General features: G+C 41.6%; 1 protein-coding gene across 2 annotated transcripts in view; it reads left to right on the forward strand.

The window, feature by feature from the left end:
- tmem132e (transmembrane protein 132E) overlaps positions 1-14,616 on the forward strand; it is a 343,243-nt gene extending 328,627 nt beyond the window's left edge. For both annotated transcript variants that reach the window (XM_087169786.1, XM_023430940.2), the window contains exons 8-9: positions 5,721-5,915; positions 10,105-14,616. In XM_087169786.1, coding sequence (XP_087025912.1) covers positions 5,721-5,915; positions 10,105-11,175 — 1,266 coding nt within the window. In that variant the 3' untranslated portion in view covers positions 11,176-14,616. The remainder of the gene's footprint in view (positions 1-5,720; positions 5,916-10,104) is intronic.
- The last annotated feature ends 705 nt before the right edge of the window (positions 14,617-15,321 follow it).

The following is a 15,321-nucleotide window of genomic DNA, read 5'->3' on the forward strand; positions in this document are numbered from 1 at the left end:
GGGGGGGGGGGGGGGGGGGGGGGGGAGTAAGAGGATGATGTTAACCTCCTGCATGTTACACCTTTCCTCATCGTTCAAAAGAATTGACTTGGCCTCCTTCGCCCTCCGCAGACCCCAGCAGAGACAACAGAGACAACAGAGACAGCTGTAGTGTGCAGACAACTCGTGTTTCAGATTATTGGGAAAAGATAATCGACTAGAAGAAGTGATGAACAGTTAATGAAATGAAATACAGTAATACAATAAACTGAGAAGTACGTGCTGAAATGTATCAAGTATTACCAATCACTTGGAACTAATTGCATGAATTAAGACAAATATAGCATATAGCAAATGTAGCCATGACTCCTGCTCTAATTTGTCCTGACAAATAACATATTTTTAGCCATGCTAGCAGCGCAGCTAAAGGGGCGACAGTGTCAGTCTGTTGGTGCGATGCTTTGGTCCAGACTGAAATATCTCTACTGGATGGATTACCATGACATTTCGTACAGACGTTCATGGTCCCAAGTGATTGAACCGTAATGACTTTGCTGATCCTGTGGTTCACATCTGTGGTTTTTAGTGAAATGTCTCAACAAATGTTGGATTGCTGGAACATTAATGTTTCCATCAGGATGATTTAGTGATCCTTCATTTTATCCATCTAGCACCTCCATTAGGTGAATGCTATATCTGTGCACTACTTTGGTTTATGACCAGATACTCCAGCAGTGTATTTCTCCACCAACGGACACGAATATAATCCAACCACAATATCCTGTTTGCTCAGTAAGGAGTCAAGAACTTTATCTAATTACTACGCTGATGTCATCACAATCATTAAAACCACCCAAACATACTGGATTCAACACGTCCCAGAGGGATCTGTGGGGGTTTTCCACAGACATTGTGGGAAACTTAGCAAATCAGTAACTGTGGTAAAAGTAAATGAGGCAATCGGAGGAAAACTAAAAACCAAATTTCTGCACTTCATCACCAAATACACCCTGGAATACTTCACAAACATCACAAATTGATAGCAGCCGGGGAGAAAATCTTTCTCCTGGGTTTTCATTTTTTTATGTGACAAATCTCGTTTGAAGCTTAATTTCCCTCTGCAAGTGCCAGCAGTTCTCTCCCCCTAATATCATTTTAAAAACAGATGACTGTGCCAATAGAATATATAATAAGCTCTGACCATTGTTTGTCTCTGTCAGGGCTCTCCTCATCCCAAGTTCCATAGACTGACTTATCATTCTGTAATCGCGACTGAAGCATCTACAACTCATATTTGTGCTGATTAATAAACAGCTTTAAAGCTGAGAGTCACATCCCACAAGTATTTTTAGCTTTTAAACTATTCAAATTCATATGTGATTAAATAGAAAATTAACAAAAACTTTATTTCATCTGCACATAAGAAAAGTACGAACAGAATTGTTCAAGTGAAACAATCCTCTGTAACTTAAATTTAAGAGGAATTAAGAGATAATTGGTGCTACAAGATGTGGTGTGATCATGAAGATAATTTTGTAATCACAGGTAGCAGTGCAGCCTATTTTCACCTGTAGTACATTGTGAAATGGGTAAGTCGAGGGAAACTGAAGTTTTTGCCTCTCATCTGAAAAGGCTTCTTCTCAGATCTGAAGAACCCTTTTGGATCTGGGTTACCGACACAGTTCACAGACTTAAATTAGGCCAGATTGCTGGGTGCAATTCTGCATCGCTGCAGCACGTTGAGATCTTCAACCGACGGAGGTCAGTTAATGGACGGTTTGATAATGGAACGAAGAGTCCAGACTGGAGCATGTCCCCTTTTTAACATCACTGTGCTTTTGTACTGATAAGAGCACCATGGCTCAGGCAGTTGAGTGGGAGGAATCTCACAGCAATCTAATAACCTTGCGAGGCGGCTGGATTTCTCTCACAAGCCGGAATCCATCTCGACAGGCTCCAAACTATTTGCTTGTGGCTGAACCACAGGGGTTTGGACCAATCAGCATCCTATGAGGGAGGAGCTACGGTCAGCTATGGAGAAGCGACTGTTCTGATATCCATTTTGATGCCCACCTTTTCCTTACAATAACAGCAAGAATGATACACCAACATGCTAACTAGCTTTTCAAAGCTCTTCAGAGTCGTGTTTCCTCTCGGGCGCTCCCCCCTACTACGTCATGTGATAGACAGATGGTTCGTCCAATCACCTGCCAAGTATTTTTTGAACACGTCTGCCCCTCTCCAAACAGTTTCCAACAAAGTCTTCCCAGATGGTTCTGTGTAACAAACCATCTGGCGCATCAGATTAGCAATCTAGCGTCATAAGGCGATATGCACCCTTTGAACTTGCACATAATATGCAGGAATGAATCGTGACTCATTCTGTGTGCACTTCTAATATTTGCTTTGAAAGTCTTGTTCCTCCACATTCGAGCCTCTTTTTATATTTTGGCAACTGTAGGTGGGAACTGCAATGAGACATCTATAAATATCACTGGGTACCAGTCTTGTCCCAAAATGAGTGCTTGCCTTTTTACTGATTTAAAATATGTTTTTTTTTATTATTATTATTATTTCACGTTTCTATTATGCGTCTATAATTGTGCCTGTTTTATTTTGAAAAATTAAAAAGGTTGTGTTTAGGTAGATTTGGAGTAAGTATAACATGCATTAAACGGGTTAATGTGATTTTTGAGGAGCTGTTTGCCAACTCAAGCAATAAAAATAGCAGAGGCTGGGGGAGGCTCAGGCATTGATACCAAACTTGCACCGCAGCACCTGATTTGTGGTGACAAAGTGATTTTTCTTAAATATCCCTGAAATTGGATACATGACAGCTGAGGAAGAAATGCCTACACAATATATGTTTCCAGCATGGATCATAACCCCGAACAAGATTAGTTTCTGTGATTACATTTTTAGTTTATACAATCAGTGCACAATGTGGCGAATCATGTTCTGACATTTGTACGTAATCGCCAATATTGATTTCAATTGTATTAGAATTTCTTTTTAGTCACTTTAATTGGCCTGTGAAAATATCAGCCACAGCTGAATGAACGTGAAATAGCAGAAAATCAATTGTAAGCAAACAGTTTTCACTGGTGGAGGTGTACCGGGTCTGACCTCACTAGGATTTATGTGTCCACATGTTTTTGCACAGAAACCAACTTTACTCAGGACACATCTTCACCACCACCACCCCACCCCCCCCATCACTATCCATAAAATGACTTGTGATTGTCACCTCGATTAAGTCCCCTGTTAAACTAGTCTTGAAATAAAAATGTTCCACCATCAAGTTTAATGCGGAGATTTTTAGTCGTAGCAGAAAAGGCTCCTGTAGTGAGAGTGATTTAAAATGCAACTTTGTCCTCATGAAAACTTTTAGAGTTTATTTGTGCATTCATTTACTATCATGCCTTAGGGCTTTGCTTGCACACTGTGTGTGTACATGTCTTTCTATGGTTGTGTGGACAAATGTTAGTTTGAAGCCATCGTCGTGAGGACATTTTAAAGGGCTGATGAAGACTTGGTTGTTGGGTTATGGAATTAGGTTGAGTTGGGGTTTACGTAAGGATTGGGGAAAGGCATTTGGTGGTGGGGGTGTAGGTGAGGGTAACAGGGCAGGGGAATGACGTCAGTGAGTGTCCTCTCAACAGCAGAAAAACCAACATGTTTGTGTATGTGTTTGTGGTTGCATGTGCACATGTCTCTGTGTTGCACAGTGAACCATAACTCTCCTTTCTGGCATATTAATTCATCACATCCAAACAATGCATATTGAAGTGGAACCTGACTGCAGAATATATAGCTGTGTTTTTTTTCTCCTATTTTTAACCACTAAGCATTTACCAGTATAGAGGACGTGTTTATATTCTCTAACATTTTACTCTGATGAATACAGACGGACGGATATAAAATACATGCAGCGTGCTGTGCAGAGTTGTACTGAAAGACAAATATCAAGGGCAGAGGAGTCGAGGAGCTGCGAGCAAGACACATCCACACACAGCTACAGGAAGGCCGTCTCACAGCTGATGGCAGCACTGAACTGCCACCCATTAACCTCTCTATGCTAAGAGGACATTATATAGGAGCATTATACCATTCTAGTAGCTGTGCAACTGTCTGTGTTTGTGCATTATGAAACAATCATCAAGCCGACTAATTAGTATAATGTTGTAACAGATGCCGTGACAGTGAAAATAAAAAATGAAGGTGTAAATGAAGGTGAGGATCTAATTCTGAAGTGGAAAATAAAGATAAGAGTTTTACCATCACGTCCAAGAGCTCCACCAGAAAAAAGCTATTTCTGTGGCTATGTAGAAAAAATTTAGAAATGTTTCCAGGACACTGTGAGATTCAGTCAAAAGCTCTGGAAAAAAAGCTCAAAGTGAACCTTGACTTTAGAATATTCAATCACAGATACGATTCACAAATTCCAGGTAGATGATTTGGACGAGCCCCTCACCTGCCGAGACCACACTGTTGAACATAAGTAAATACGTAATACCTCACAGTACATGCTTTTTCTGTTGTTTAAGTCTTTATGTGTTTTGTTTGGAGTTCATTCATTCATGCGTAGAGTTTTCTATGAAATAATAATGCACCTTACGGAGATAATAACGAGGCCAGGGAGTCGTACGCACTGAAAAATTATGAATTAACAAAAAAAGAAATTTGGCAAACACAGCAAAAGGGTAAAGTTAGGGTTAGGGCTGTGAGAAAAAGAGATCTCTGCACCCTGGGTCACTGTAGGTTGTGTATGTGGGTGTGTGTGTTTAGAAGGGGAGCTTTATCATTTTGGACACAATAGAAATCATAATGTATTGAGACTAAATTGATAAAACCAGGCATCTGCAGATCCATCTGTTTCTGCAGATGATTTGGCTCAAGCATGACAAATTACACCGCACCAAATTACATGGCACGTAGATCTGAGCCCAAACATCAGGTTACATCAAATTACAAATCAGGCAAATTTAAGGCGTCTAGACAATTTTGTCTGGAAGCACAACTTGAGTCTACATGATGCAGTCGGCTCGCCGTTTCAAGGTTTCGGATGGTTATTGGGAAAGCGTGTCAGAGCATCAGACCCTTCATTTGTTCTAAGCATTACACACTTCGTGATGCCAGCTACAGTTAAAAAAAAATGCTCCAGATGAAGGTGGAAACAATTTCCCGGACTGACTCTAAGGACAAGGCCACGGCTTGTGCTGGATGGCTCTTTACTTCGTTCAAGTCCCTCATGACCTCTGGTTGCAATTGCAAAGCGAAATGATGATCTTTTAAAAGTGCTCTAAGTACTGGGTGCAGAGGCCCATCAAAAAAAAAAAAAAGCCTGGGATTACTCAAGGAGGCGACACCAGCTTTAAACGGTTTTGGTGTTCAATGCAGTGACACTCAGATGGGCACAAGTGTTTTTGCTAACTGTCAGTTAGAAAGCGTGTGGTGGCTGCTTTGGATTCTACCTTGTCTGGTTGCTGATGGATTCCATCTTGAGAACCGCGTCTTTGTTTGTTGTTTTCCACGATGGTAGACAGAGAGGCATTGACACATGGATTCAAGACACACTGGAGCAAACAACAGCACAAAGCACTTTAATCCAAAATTGGCTTGTCATGGGCTTTATGAGCTTCAGAAAGACAATAAAGCTGTTGTCTTTTCTGGACTTAAACGACGTCCCTCCGTCATGTGGAGAAAACAATAAAAGAGCGTGGTTTTTTTTGTCTCTGCAGGTGGAGTCTCCGCTGGCAGTGGATGCAGTGCTGGGAGAGTCTGCATTCTCGGTCACAGACGACAAGGTTTCCATCACAGAGCTGCGGGTTCACGCCATTTCAGGCCTGACCCTGTCGCTGCAGCCCAGCCCCGGCAACAGCCACACCATGGTGGCCAAGGCAACCGGCCTCCAGACACTCACTGCTCCCAAACAGGTACAGCAACAAGAAAATGACCAACAAGTAATACAGTCAATGTTATTAAATTATATTATATTATATTATATTATAATTGATATCATAGATATAACTATATTACAAAATGCTTGTCGCCCACACAACCCTGCCTCCTAGAAATCACAATCAAAGTGTGTGTTTGTGTGAACTGGTAACTAGCTAGCTTTGTTGCCCAGTCACACACTGACTTTGAGGCATTTGCTTGCTGAAAAAATTTCCCAAGAAAAAAGTCAGACTCTACATTTCCAAAGCTGCCAGAAATATTACAGTGTTGTAGTCTGCAAAACTACCAACAGTGTGATGAAAATATGCAGGTGGTACCACAAACCTTGCTGCATATTTATGAAGGCTGCATGTGCGTTAAAAGTTACCAGCAGTCTAGCTGAGGTAAATAACAAGCGTTAGGGATACTGCCCCATCAACATATTGTTGAAAATATCTCATTTAGATAGCGAAGTAAAAATATCTAGTCTACCTCATTTCACCTAAAAATTCATCCTAAATGAGGACTAGCTATAAAGCTACCCAGTGTGTCACTGCTCATGTTTACTGTTGTTGTTTTGGCAGCACACATTCTGACTCGAGAAATAAATTTTGCGGAAATAAAAATGTACCTTTTCTGATTATTTAGTCAAAACCAACGCACTTTTATTCATGAAGTGAATATATCAGATCTTTTTTGAATCTTGGATCAATATTAAATTGCAACTGAACCAAACTTTTAGATTCCAAATATGTCTGTATAATTTTTATATCGGATCACAAAGTGTTTAGATCCGTATTGAATCATTATGGCGGGATGGAAGTGATGGAACGGTTACTACAGCATAAACAGCAGTTCTGTAAATCCACGGCTAAGCACCTCTGTATGCCGTATTAACACTTAGCAGTGTGTTTCCTGATTTCTCTCTCCAGAGTGGTAAAACAAAAGTTTATTTGCAAATCCCCTCAGTGGCTCAATCAACAAGTAGGAACTACTTTCACTTCTCAGTAATAAAATTATTTCTGTGCTAAATCTTTCAAGCTCCAAGCCAATACTGTTGGCAAGGACACAAAATAAACGCAGCTGCGGTGAACTAATGTGTATTATTGGTGCCGTTTTATAACAACCTCCATATTAGCCAACTCTGCCAGAACATTTCTGATACGTCCAAATACGTTCCTCAAAATGGATTTTGTTGTTCGAGTGAGAAGAGAAAATACATCTGGGTGAAAAACAGAAAATCAGAAAGCTGTTTTGTTTTTTTGTTTTTTGCCGCTGCCTCTTCACACAGAAGTAAGAATCTCTGCATTTCTCTGCAAGGAATTAATTGGCATCTCTGCTTCAACCTAAGGAGAAGTGTGTGTGTGTGTGTGTGTGTGTGTGTGTGTCTGAGTTCTTCTTCCGCTTTGCCCTTTCATTGGCCTGCAAGTTGCTAAAAATGCAACGACAACCACATCAAGCATCAGTGAGAGAGAAGCGAGCATTAAATTCCAATTTTTCTTGCTTTCCGCTTCTTGGCCACCTTGAAATTTAATTATTGTAATGTATTGTCCTAAGTGCTCTCCAAGGCCGGGCCATAAAAGGCAGCCAATTCCTCTGCCGGCAAAGCTCTCAGAGGAGTACTGGAGCTATTTCAAGCCATTTGATTCTGTTTCACTGGAAAACTTTCTAAATGTCCTCTATTACTCTAGAAATGAATGAAACACATAAACTATGGATGGGGAGAGTTGGAAAAATCAAGGTCTCTTTGCATTATTCTCTTTTCAACTTGACAAAGTTCAAGCCTTTCAGAAATAAGAGCTTCACTATTTGAAGGCTCATCATAAAGCATTTCTCTTGCTACGTCTTACTCACTGTTACTGCTTAAATTAGCAACTTAATAAGGTATTTATGAGACTGAATAGCACTATTGCTTTTCATGTCGATGCAGATGTCTCAGAACAACATTTCCAGGGAGTGTTTTTCCGCATATGCATATTTTATAATCCAAGCTGTTTATGTTCAATTTACATCCACATACAGTGTAATCCCTTGTTACCATAACGCACAAATCGGAGAAAGTGGGGAAATCAAAGATAGGAAACTTCCGAATACACATTAGTTTATGGAAGTATACAGATAAAATTAATTGGAGAAATTGTGTGCCAAAGGTACAGTAGGTTAGATGCATAAAATAATATCAACACGGTGCAGAAATCCCTTAGGGTCTCTTCAGATCTTTCATGGCCCTCTTGCCTTTTTCAAAAAAAAACAAAAAAAAACAGCTACTCTTTTTAGCATCTTTTTTCTGAGACAAAATCACCTCCTGTGCATGCAGAGCCCTCCTGCACTGGAGCAGCATAGAAAAGCAGGTGCCAATTGTTGTGTCAGTGTGGAAACACCCACACATTTTTCCCTACATCAGCCTTTTCGCAGCAGAGTCAGCTCGTAAAAACAGATAAGCCATATTCAATGTATTATTCAAATCATCCATATCAAAGGCTGTCTTCATTCTGTCATGCTGAGATGATAGGGGTTTGGCTCCTGGTGGAGTACCACTGCAACAAAGTAGTCTTCTCCCAAACTAGACCAAAGCGATTTTTTTGCCCTGAAAATACTGGACGTGCAACTGTCCATTGCAAAATAAAGAAAAGGGAAGAAGTCAAGACCTGCCAGACTTTGTTTCAGAAATAAAAATTGTCCTTCTTTATTTGTCTGCTCTGCTAATGGTGGGTTACTGTTGTTCAAGCAAGCTGTGAACAAAGGCGACTGTCAAATGCTGCCTTGATTGCACGGACGCCAGTGTTGCGGTTTCCTCTGCGGCTGATGAATGTTGTCAGATAACCGCCGTGTAGAAATTGAGGCATTTTATCCGGTTTCTCTACAAGGGAGTTTAGACACTGAAGAGTGATACAAAATACAAATTGAGAAGATCACACATGGCAAGCAGGAAGAGATGGACCAGAGCTCATCATTCGAAGCACACGCCGCCGCCGCCGCCGCCGCTGCTGCTGCTGCTGCTGCCGTGTGAGGCTTATCTGTCTGTGCTGCAGAGCGGAGCTGTGTTGTAGCCTTCAGGACAACGGCGTCGTTCCTTCCACCCCTTCCTCCTCAGTGCTTGAAAGTGGCTCGCTGGTGTGCACATCAGAGGCAGGCCGTCTGTGTGCGTGTCAAGGCTTGTACCGCGGATGTTCACAAACGCTCTGGAGATTTAGGGATTGGCGCAAGTCCAGAACTTCAAAGGCTCAGTTGGGAACCGATATTCAAATCACGGTCAATACCATGAAAGAATGGCATCTGAACCATTGAAATACTCTTTGGAAAGATATAAACACAAGGCAGAGCCAGAGCTTCCTGACTGGTTTTATATTTCTTACTTTGATTTTTAATGGAACTTGTTGCAGAGATTAAGAAACATACAAGTGTGAAAGTTTTAGAGCTGCTGCAGTACAGACAAGTTTCCTCTTTGAAATAGGAACTGAATGCACACCACCTCCCTTACCTGTCTCCCCCTTTATAGGTCAGTTTCAAACCAAGCGTTTGTCAAACGATTTTACATGGACTTAGAGTCTGAGAGTCAATCTGTGCCGCACATGCCTGCAGTTTATTTGATGACACGTTAAACCCGCTTGTGCCTGGATTTTCCGCTTCTTGTAAAGATAAGAGAGCAATTCAGCCTGGGCAGAATCATTAACCACCATCAACCACCGGTTTTCAATCACTTAGCACAAATTGACCATGAAAGTAAGAGTAAAGTAATCAATCTAGTATAATTGCAAAAGTTGGTCAGAAACGTCAAAGGCAAATTTTAATTACTTTGTGATGGAAAATAACGTTTTTCAGAGTCTGATTCTTTTTCAGCTGCTTTTCAGTATGACGAGACTTTCTGTTGTGACACTAACAACGAATCTCCTGCCCATCATCCCTTTCAATTCTGTTTTCAGCCAAATAGTCAGATGCAAATTGGTGGGTTTTTTTTTCTGTATTCAGGTGCGTCAATGTGGTGTGTAGGTTCCTGTCGGATCAGAACCATTTGCTGTCTAGTTTTGCAGAGATTCTGGATTTTTTGAATATCTTGTTAAACTTTTTCCTCATGAACTACAAGTCAGAGCAGACATTTATCTACCCTTGTGATTAAATGTTAAAAACAGAAAACCAGTTATTTTGTGGTGTTAAAGAAAATATTTCTCTCTTGTTGTCCGACAGGAGGCCAGTTTGTCCGTCTGGATGCTCTTCAGTGACAACACAGCCGCCACCCTGACTTACTTTGATCCCAAAGACTACAACCTCAATGCCTCCACACTGGATGACAGAGTGGTGTCAGTGTCCCAGGAGCCTCAGCAGCGCTGGCCGGTGGTGGTGGCGGAAGGGGAGGGGTCTGGCGAGACGGTGCGTGTAGAGATGACCATCTGCGAGGCCTGCCAGAAGACCAAACGCAAAAGCGTCATCGCATCTGCTGCAGTTTACGTCAAGGTCCGCTTCGGCCCAGAGGAAGACTCCGAGGAAGAGGCGACCACAGAGGGCGAGATCGAGCTGGGGCCCGTCACCAGACGTCCAATTATTGATCCGAACATCAATGGAAGAATTTATGAGACGTCTAATGAGCAGCCTGCTAGTGTTCCCATTGATTACACTAATTTTCCCACTATTAGCAACCAGGAGCGGCCGACGGAGAGTGACGAAGAGGAGGAAGACGACTTTGTACATTCACCTCGCAATATGACCGACCTTGAGATCGGCATGTACGCTTTACTGGGAGTCTTCTGCCTGGCCATCTTAGTCTTTCTCATCAACTGCATAGTCTTTGTGCTGAAATACCGCCATAAACGGATCCCGCCTGAGGGTCAGGCCAACATGGACCACTCCCACCACTGGGTGTTCCTGGGAAACGGCCAGCCGCTGAGGGCCCAGTGCGATCTGTCACCGCAGCAGGTAGAAAGTCCCAGTAACCCTTTGGAGGGCGTACAGACTTGCTGTCACGGGGACCACCACAGCAGTGGCAGTTCCCAGACTAGCGTTCAAAGCCAGGTGCACGGGCGGGGTGACGGCAGCTCCGGCGGCTCAACGAAGGATAACGGCGAGGAGGCCAGCTCACCCACCTCCAAGCGCAAGAGAGTCAAGTTTACCACCTTTACCACCCTTCCTACGGAGGAGCTGCCCTACAACTCCATCCCCATCGCAGATGAAGAGGACATTCAGTGGGTTTGCCAGGATATGGGCTTTCAAGACCCAGAGGAACTGCATGATTACATGCGCAGAATAAAAGAAATAGCCTGAGATGAGAGGTGCAGTGTGAAGCACTGCTCTCAGCTTTCTAATGAAACGTTCCTTTCTATTTTTCTCTTTTTCACCTGAGTGAAAGATAAACTTTCACAGACTAAAAGGCCAATTGTTGTTTTGGTTAGGGTTTGTTCCATTTAGTTTGCACAGTGCTGTAATCTAATACACGCTCACACAGAAGAGAGTGCCAGGAAGCCAAAGACTTGACCAGAGGATCTCAATCACTAGAGGAATCTGTAAAATGATGGCTGTAGGAAAAATGTTTCACTGGGAAGCTGAGCCACGGCCAGACGTGAGCGCTGCCCCAGCTCTCTTCTTCTTTTCAGGATCTGATTCCAGAGGAAGCCTGACATGGACAGGAGAGTGGAAGAGCTATGGTACTGGCTGTGTTTTTGCTGACTCAGTGGGACTCTGCAGTACTGTACCTACTCCAAACTAAGAGGCCTTTGATGAACAGAAAAACTGTCAAAGACTCTCATGAAAGTTATGTTGAAAAAAAAAAAAAAAAAAAAATCATTTTGTTTTTGCCAAAGTAGGAAAGGAATTCTTTTAATGGCAAAACTTGTTTCATTGTCGTTCTTGGTGCAGCACACTCATGATTTGTACTCATTATCATTCCTTACATTTTTCTACATTTCATAGGTAGTCAAAAGCAGTGCCCTACTTCTAGTCCTCCTGGTCCTGAACAAATCTAATGCCTTATCAAAACGGTCACAGTTCACTTCTTATATCAGTCAACAGACGCGCTGTTTTCTCACTACGGCTAGAGGCAGCGTAGTACGGAGCAACTACGTAAAATGCTACGACTGATCTCGAGCATGGGGTAATAAATAGAGAAGCGCTTGAATATTGTGAGGATCTCTGACAGTCTTTGCATGGAAGGGGATCTTTGAGGCACAATCAGCAACTTTTTTTCCAAATTTGTAAATGTTTGTATTGTAATTATATAATCATTCATACACATTACAGGAGTAAATATGTTATCATGCATTACACGCATGTCAGGCCTACACGCAGACATTCCTCTCTAGTATATGTATATATGGTACCGGGCCAGAGTCGCCTCCGGCACGAACGTTCAGCGCGTTACTTAATCCAAGCTAGGAGGAGCGGAGGGCCGGTTGATGTCTTGAAAATTTTATAGTGTCGTGGTGAGTAGAAGGTTCCCCTCAGTAACGTCTCGACAGAACCGTAGCTTTTTAACAAACTGGTATCACGTTTGATTGTTGAACATGAGGATTTGCTATGCATCAGAATTGTAACAGATCTCATCTTTTGATGATTTATTTCGCCTCTGAGTTCTGGCCTCCTTCGGGAAAATAAAAAAAAAACAATTAAAAAAACAAAAGAACAAAACAAACTTATAACGTACTAGTTGGAAATATTCTCACTGGAGACAAGATCCTCTAAAGTCTGCAGGAAATGTAATTTCCCCATAAAGATTACTGAATAAATTATTGATTTTGCTTCATCATTTAAATCAAGGTCATCCCATGTTGTCATGCTGTTTTTCAAACACGCTGTGTAATGTATGTAGTCCCTATTTTGTTCTCGTGAACCCTCCCCCGGGGGGGGGGGGTCACAGCTTTGCTTTGTCTGAACTTCGCAGACAGAGACTCGTAGCTCTTACTGCTAAAGAAAACAGCAGTGTTGCTAGAGGCGCACGAGCGGCGCGGAGGAAAGAACGTATCTCAGGATGCTGATCGACTTCACTGGCAGTTCAGAGCGATTGCCAACAACACAGCCAGTGTTTGCCATGTGCAGAAGTGTTAATTGCTGCGTTGAGCTTCTAAAGGTTTACTGACTACACCACACTAAAGCAGAGGAGAGAGATCTGGTGGGGTTAGAAAGAGCATCAAATATCTCAAGTGAGATTTCAACCAAAACATAGCGAGGCAGCCAGACACGTAGTAACTGAGAGCATGATGAAAGCAGAGTAAATAGTATTTTTAATTGCAGTTGCCCTGTTAGTGTAGCGTTTGCTTTTTAGTAGTAGAGTGGATGACTGGAGATGAAGGTTGATGTTGTTCCAGCTCTGATCTCACATAAAACAAGTTTTTTTTTGTTTTTTTTTTCAGGACTAATGAAGCAACTGTGAGATAAAAAGTAGTTTCCGTGTCACTTTCCTTTAATTCTCTACTGCATCTAAGGGCTTGGATTTTTATTTTATGTTAACTGACTGACTGATTTTTGGTGATCTTATGAAAAAACTAATGTTGCTTGCTCCCTCTGTGGTGATGATGAGCACAAGCTCTGTTTCACTTCAAAATGTACATTTTGTTGCCATCCTACCTGCTTTTCAGCCCCTGCAGCCTTATTAAAGACCCAATCCAGAATTGTTCTCCTTGTGGCAGCGCTGTCATACAAATACCAGCTTCAGACGGGACGAAAACACAGAGACACGCGTTCATCGACTGACGGCTAAACACAACTGTTAAATGTGATCTGAAGATTGAAATGGTTTCCTTACAGCAACGTTGTAAATACTGGAGCAAAAAAGGCTTTACTTTTCCCACTTACTCCAAAGTTGCCATGAGATTATTTTCCATCAGTAAACCATACCTTTCAATATTCTACATGTATATAGACCCACATTTGATATACTGATAAATCCTGGATTGGGACTTTAAGGATTTGGTTTACTGCATGCCCTCTCTATGTTCCATGTGGTTGAAATGAATAATGACCTGATTCTACTGTATAATAATGTTCAATCTGTGTTAACATCTGAGAAGGAGATGAGATGTTTTTTTGACAGTCCAAGCCCGTCCTTCAGCCACAGCATCAACATGATCTGCCATGAAATTGAGAACAGCAGCAGCCAGCCGGAAGCGTTTCAGTTGTAACTTTAAAACGATGGTGTCTCAGGATGAGTGTTGGATTTCTTTAACTAAAGCTGGCTGTTTTGTGTTTAGTGTTAACGTCGTCGCCCCAATCTGGTGACGTCATTATAACAGATTAAGTATCTAATAGCAGCTCCACACACTAATTTTTTTAATGATTTTTTTTTCCCCCACTAATTTACTCACACAGTATGTAAAATACCTTGCACATGACATGATACATCTCAAAAACTTTTTATTTTTTAGATCATTTTTTACATCTTACTTCCTCTGTGAATTCTGTCTTTTTTGTAATCCTGCTTTGGTAACGGTGCGCGGTGCACGGTCATTTTATATTTTCTTCAAGCTGCTAATAGAAACTAAATCTTCTTACAACAAATAATTGAAGATCTTGAATTGTATTTTCCTGTTCCCCTCCCCACCACGGAAAACTGTGCACGATGTGCACAACTCAGTTGGCTGTGCCAGGTAACCACCACACTGACTATAATATGTTAATGTATAGAGCACTGTTAAATTTCCTGTATTCTCTTGAAAACAAACCCTTGTATTTTCCCGTTATATGTAAAGTACTAAAGAAAATGCAATACACAAATGATTTGTCATTATTTTGCTTCATTTACTAGAGTTGAAGACTAAACATCTTTAATGCTTCAGCGTGATGTGTATTATATGTAGGATTCAGCCTCAGCAGCCTCATGAGAGAACGCTCTGACCTCGACGGCGTTTTGCTTATTGGGCACTTAATGCCTCACAAGAGAATTGGTACAAAAACCTGCAACATGTTTCATTTATACACTATATGAAAGTAATGGTTGTATAATTCATCCTTATTTATATCTTGTTTTAACTTCCACTCATTCACAGATATTTAAAGGGCTCGTATTCTGCACCTTTCCAGTGTTTGAAGTGTAACAATGTATTTGTGGTTTTAAGAACCAAAATCCATCTCAATGTAGTTTTACATCTCCTCTCTCTCTCTGGAGCTCTAGTGACAACAGATCGGTGAGCCAATCAGAAGAGAGGCTCAGGCTGAGGTATCCAATAAAAATAGATCAATAATAGATCAGAGTTCAGGTAAAACACTCCGAGAAACCAAATCCTGCAACGTTGGATGGTGGGTCCAGGTGGGCGGGGCTTGGGGCATGGCTGAGAGCGGTGACTGATTTGTTGTGACATCACAAAGTTATAAAAGTCCTGAAGGCTCGTTTTAAGGCTCAGTTTCTGAATCCAGGCGCTTTGATACTTTCACAGTATTAATATAGAACATAGACCTGCTCTATACTCAAAAGAGACATGG

The sequence above is a fragment of the Seriola lalandi genome, unplaced genomic scaffold (assembly GCF_002814215.2).
Source record: "Seriola lalandi dorsalis isolate HSWRI2012SDOR001 ecotype SW California unplaced genomic scaffold, Sedor1 jcf7180002054914, whole genome shotgun sequence".
Lineage (NCBI taxonomy): Eukaryota > Metazoa > Chordata > Actinopteri > Carangiformes > Carangidae > Seriola > Seriola lalandi.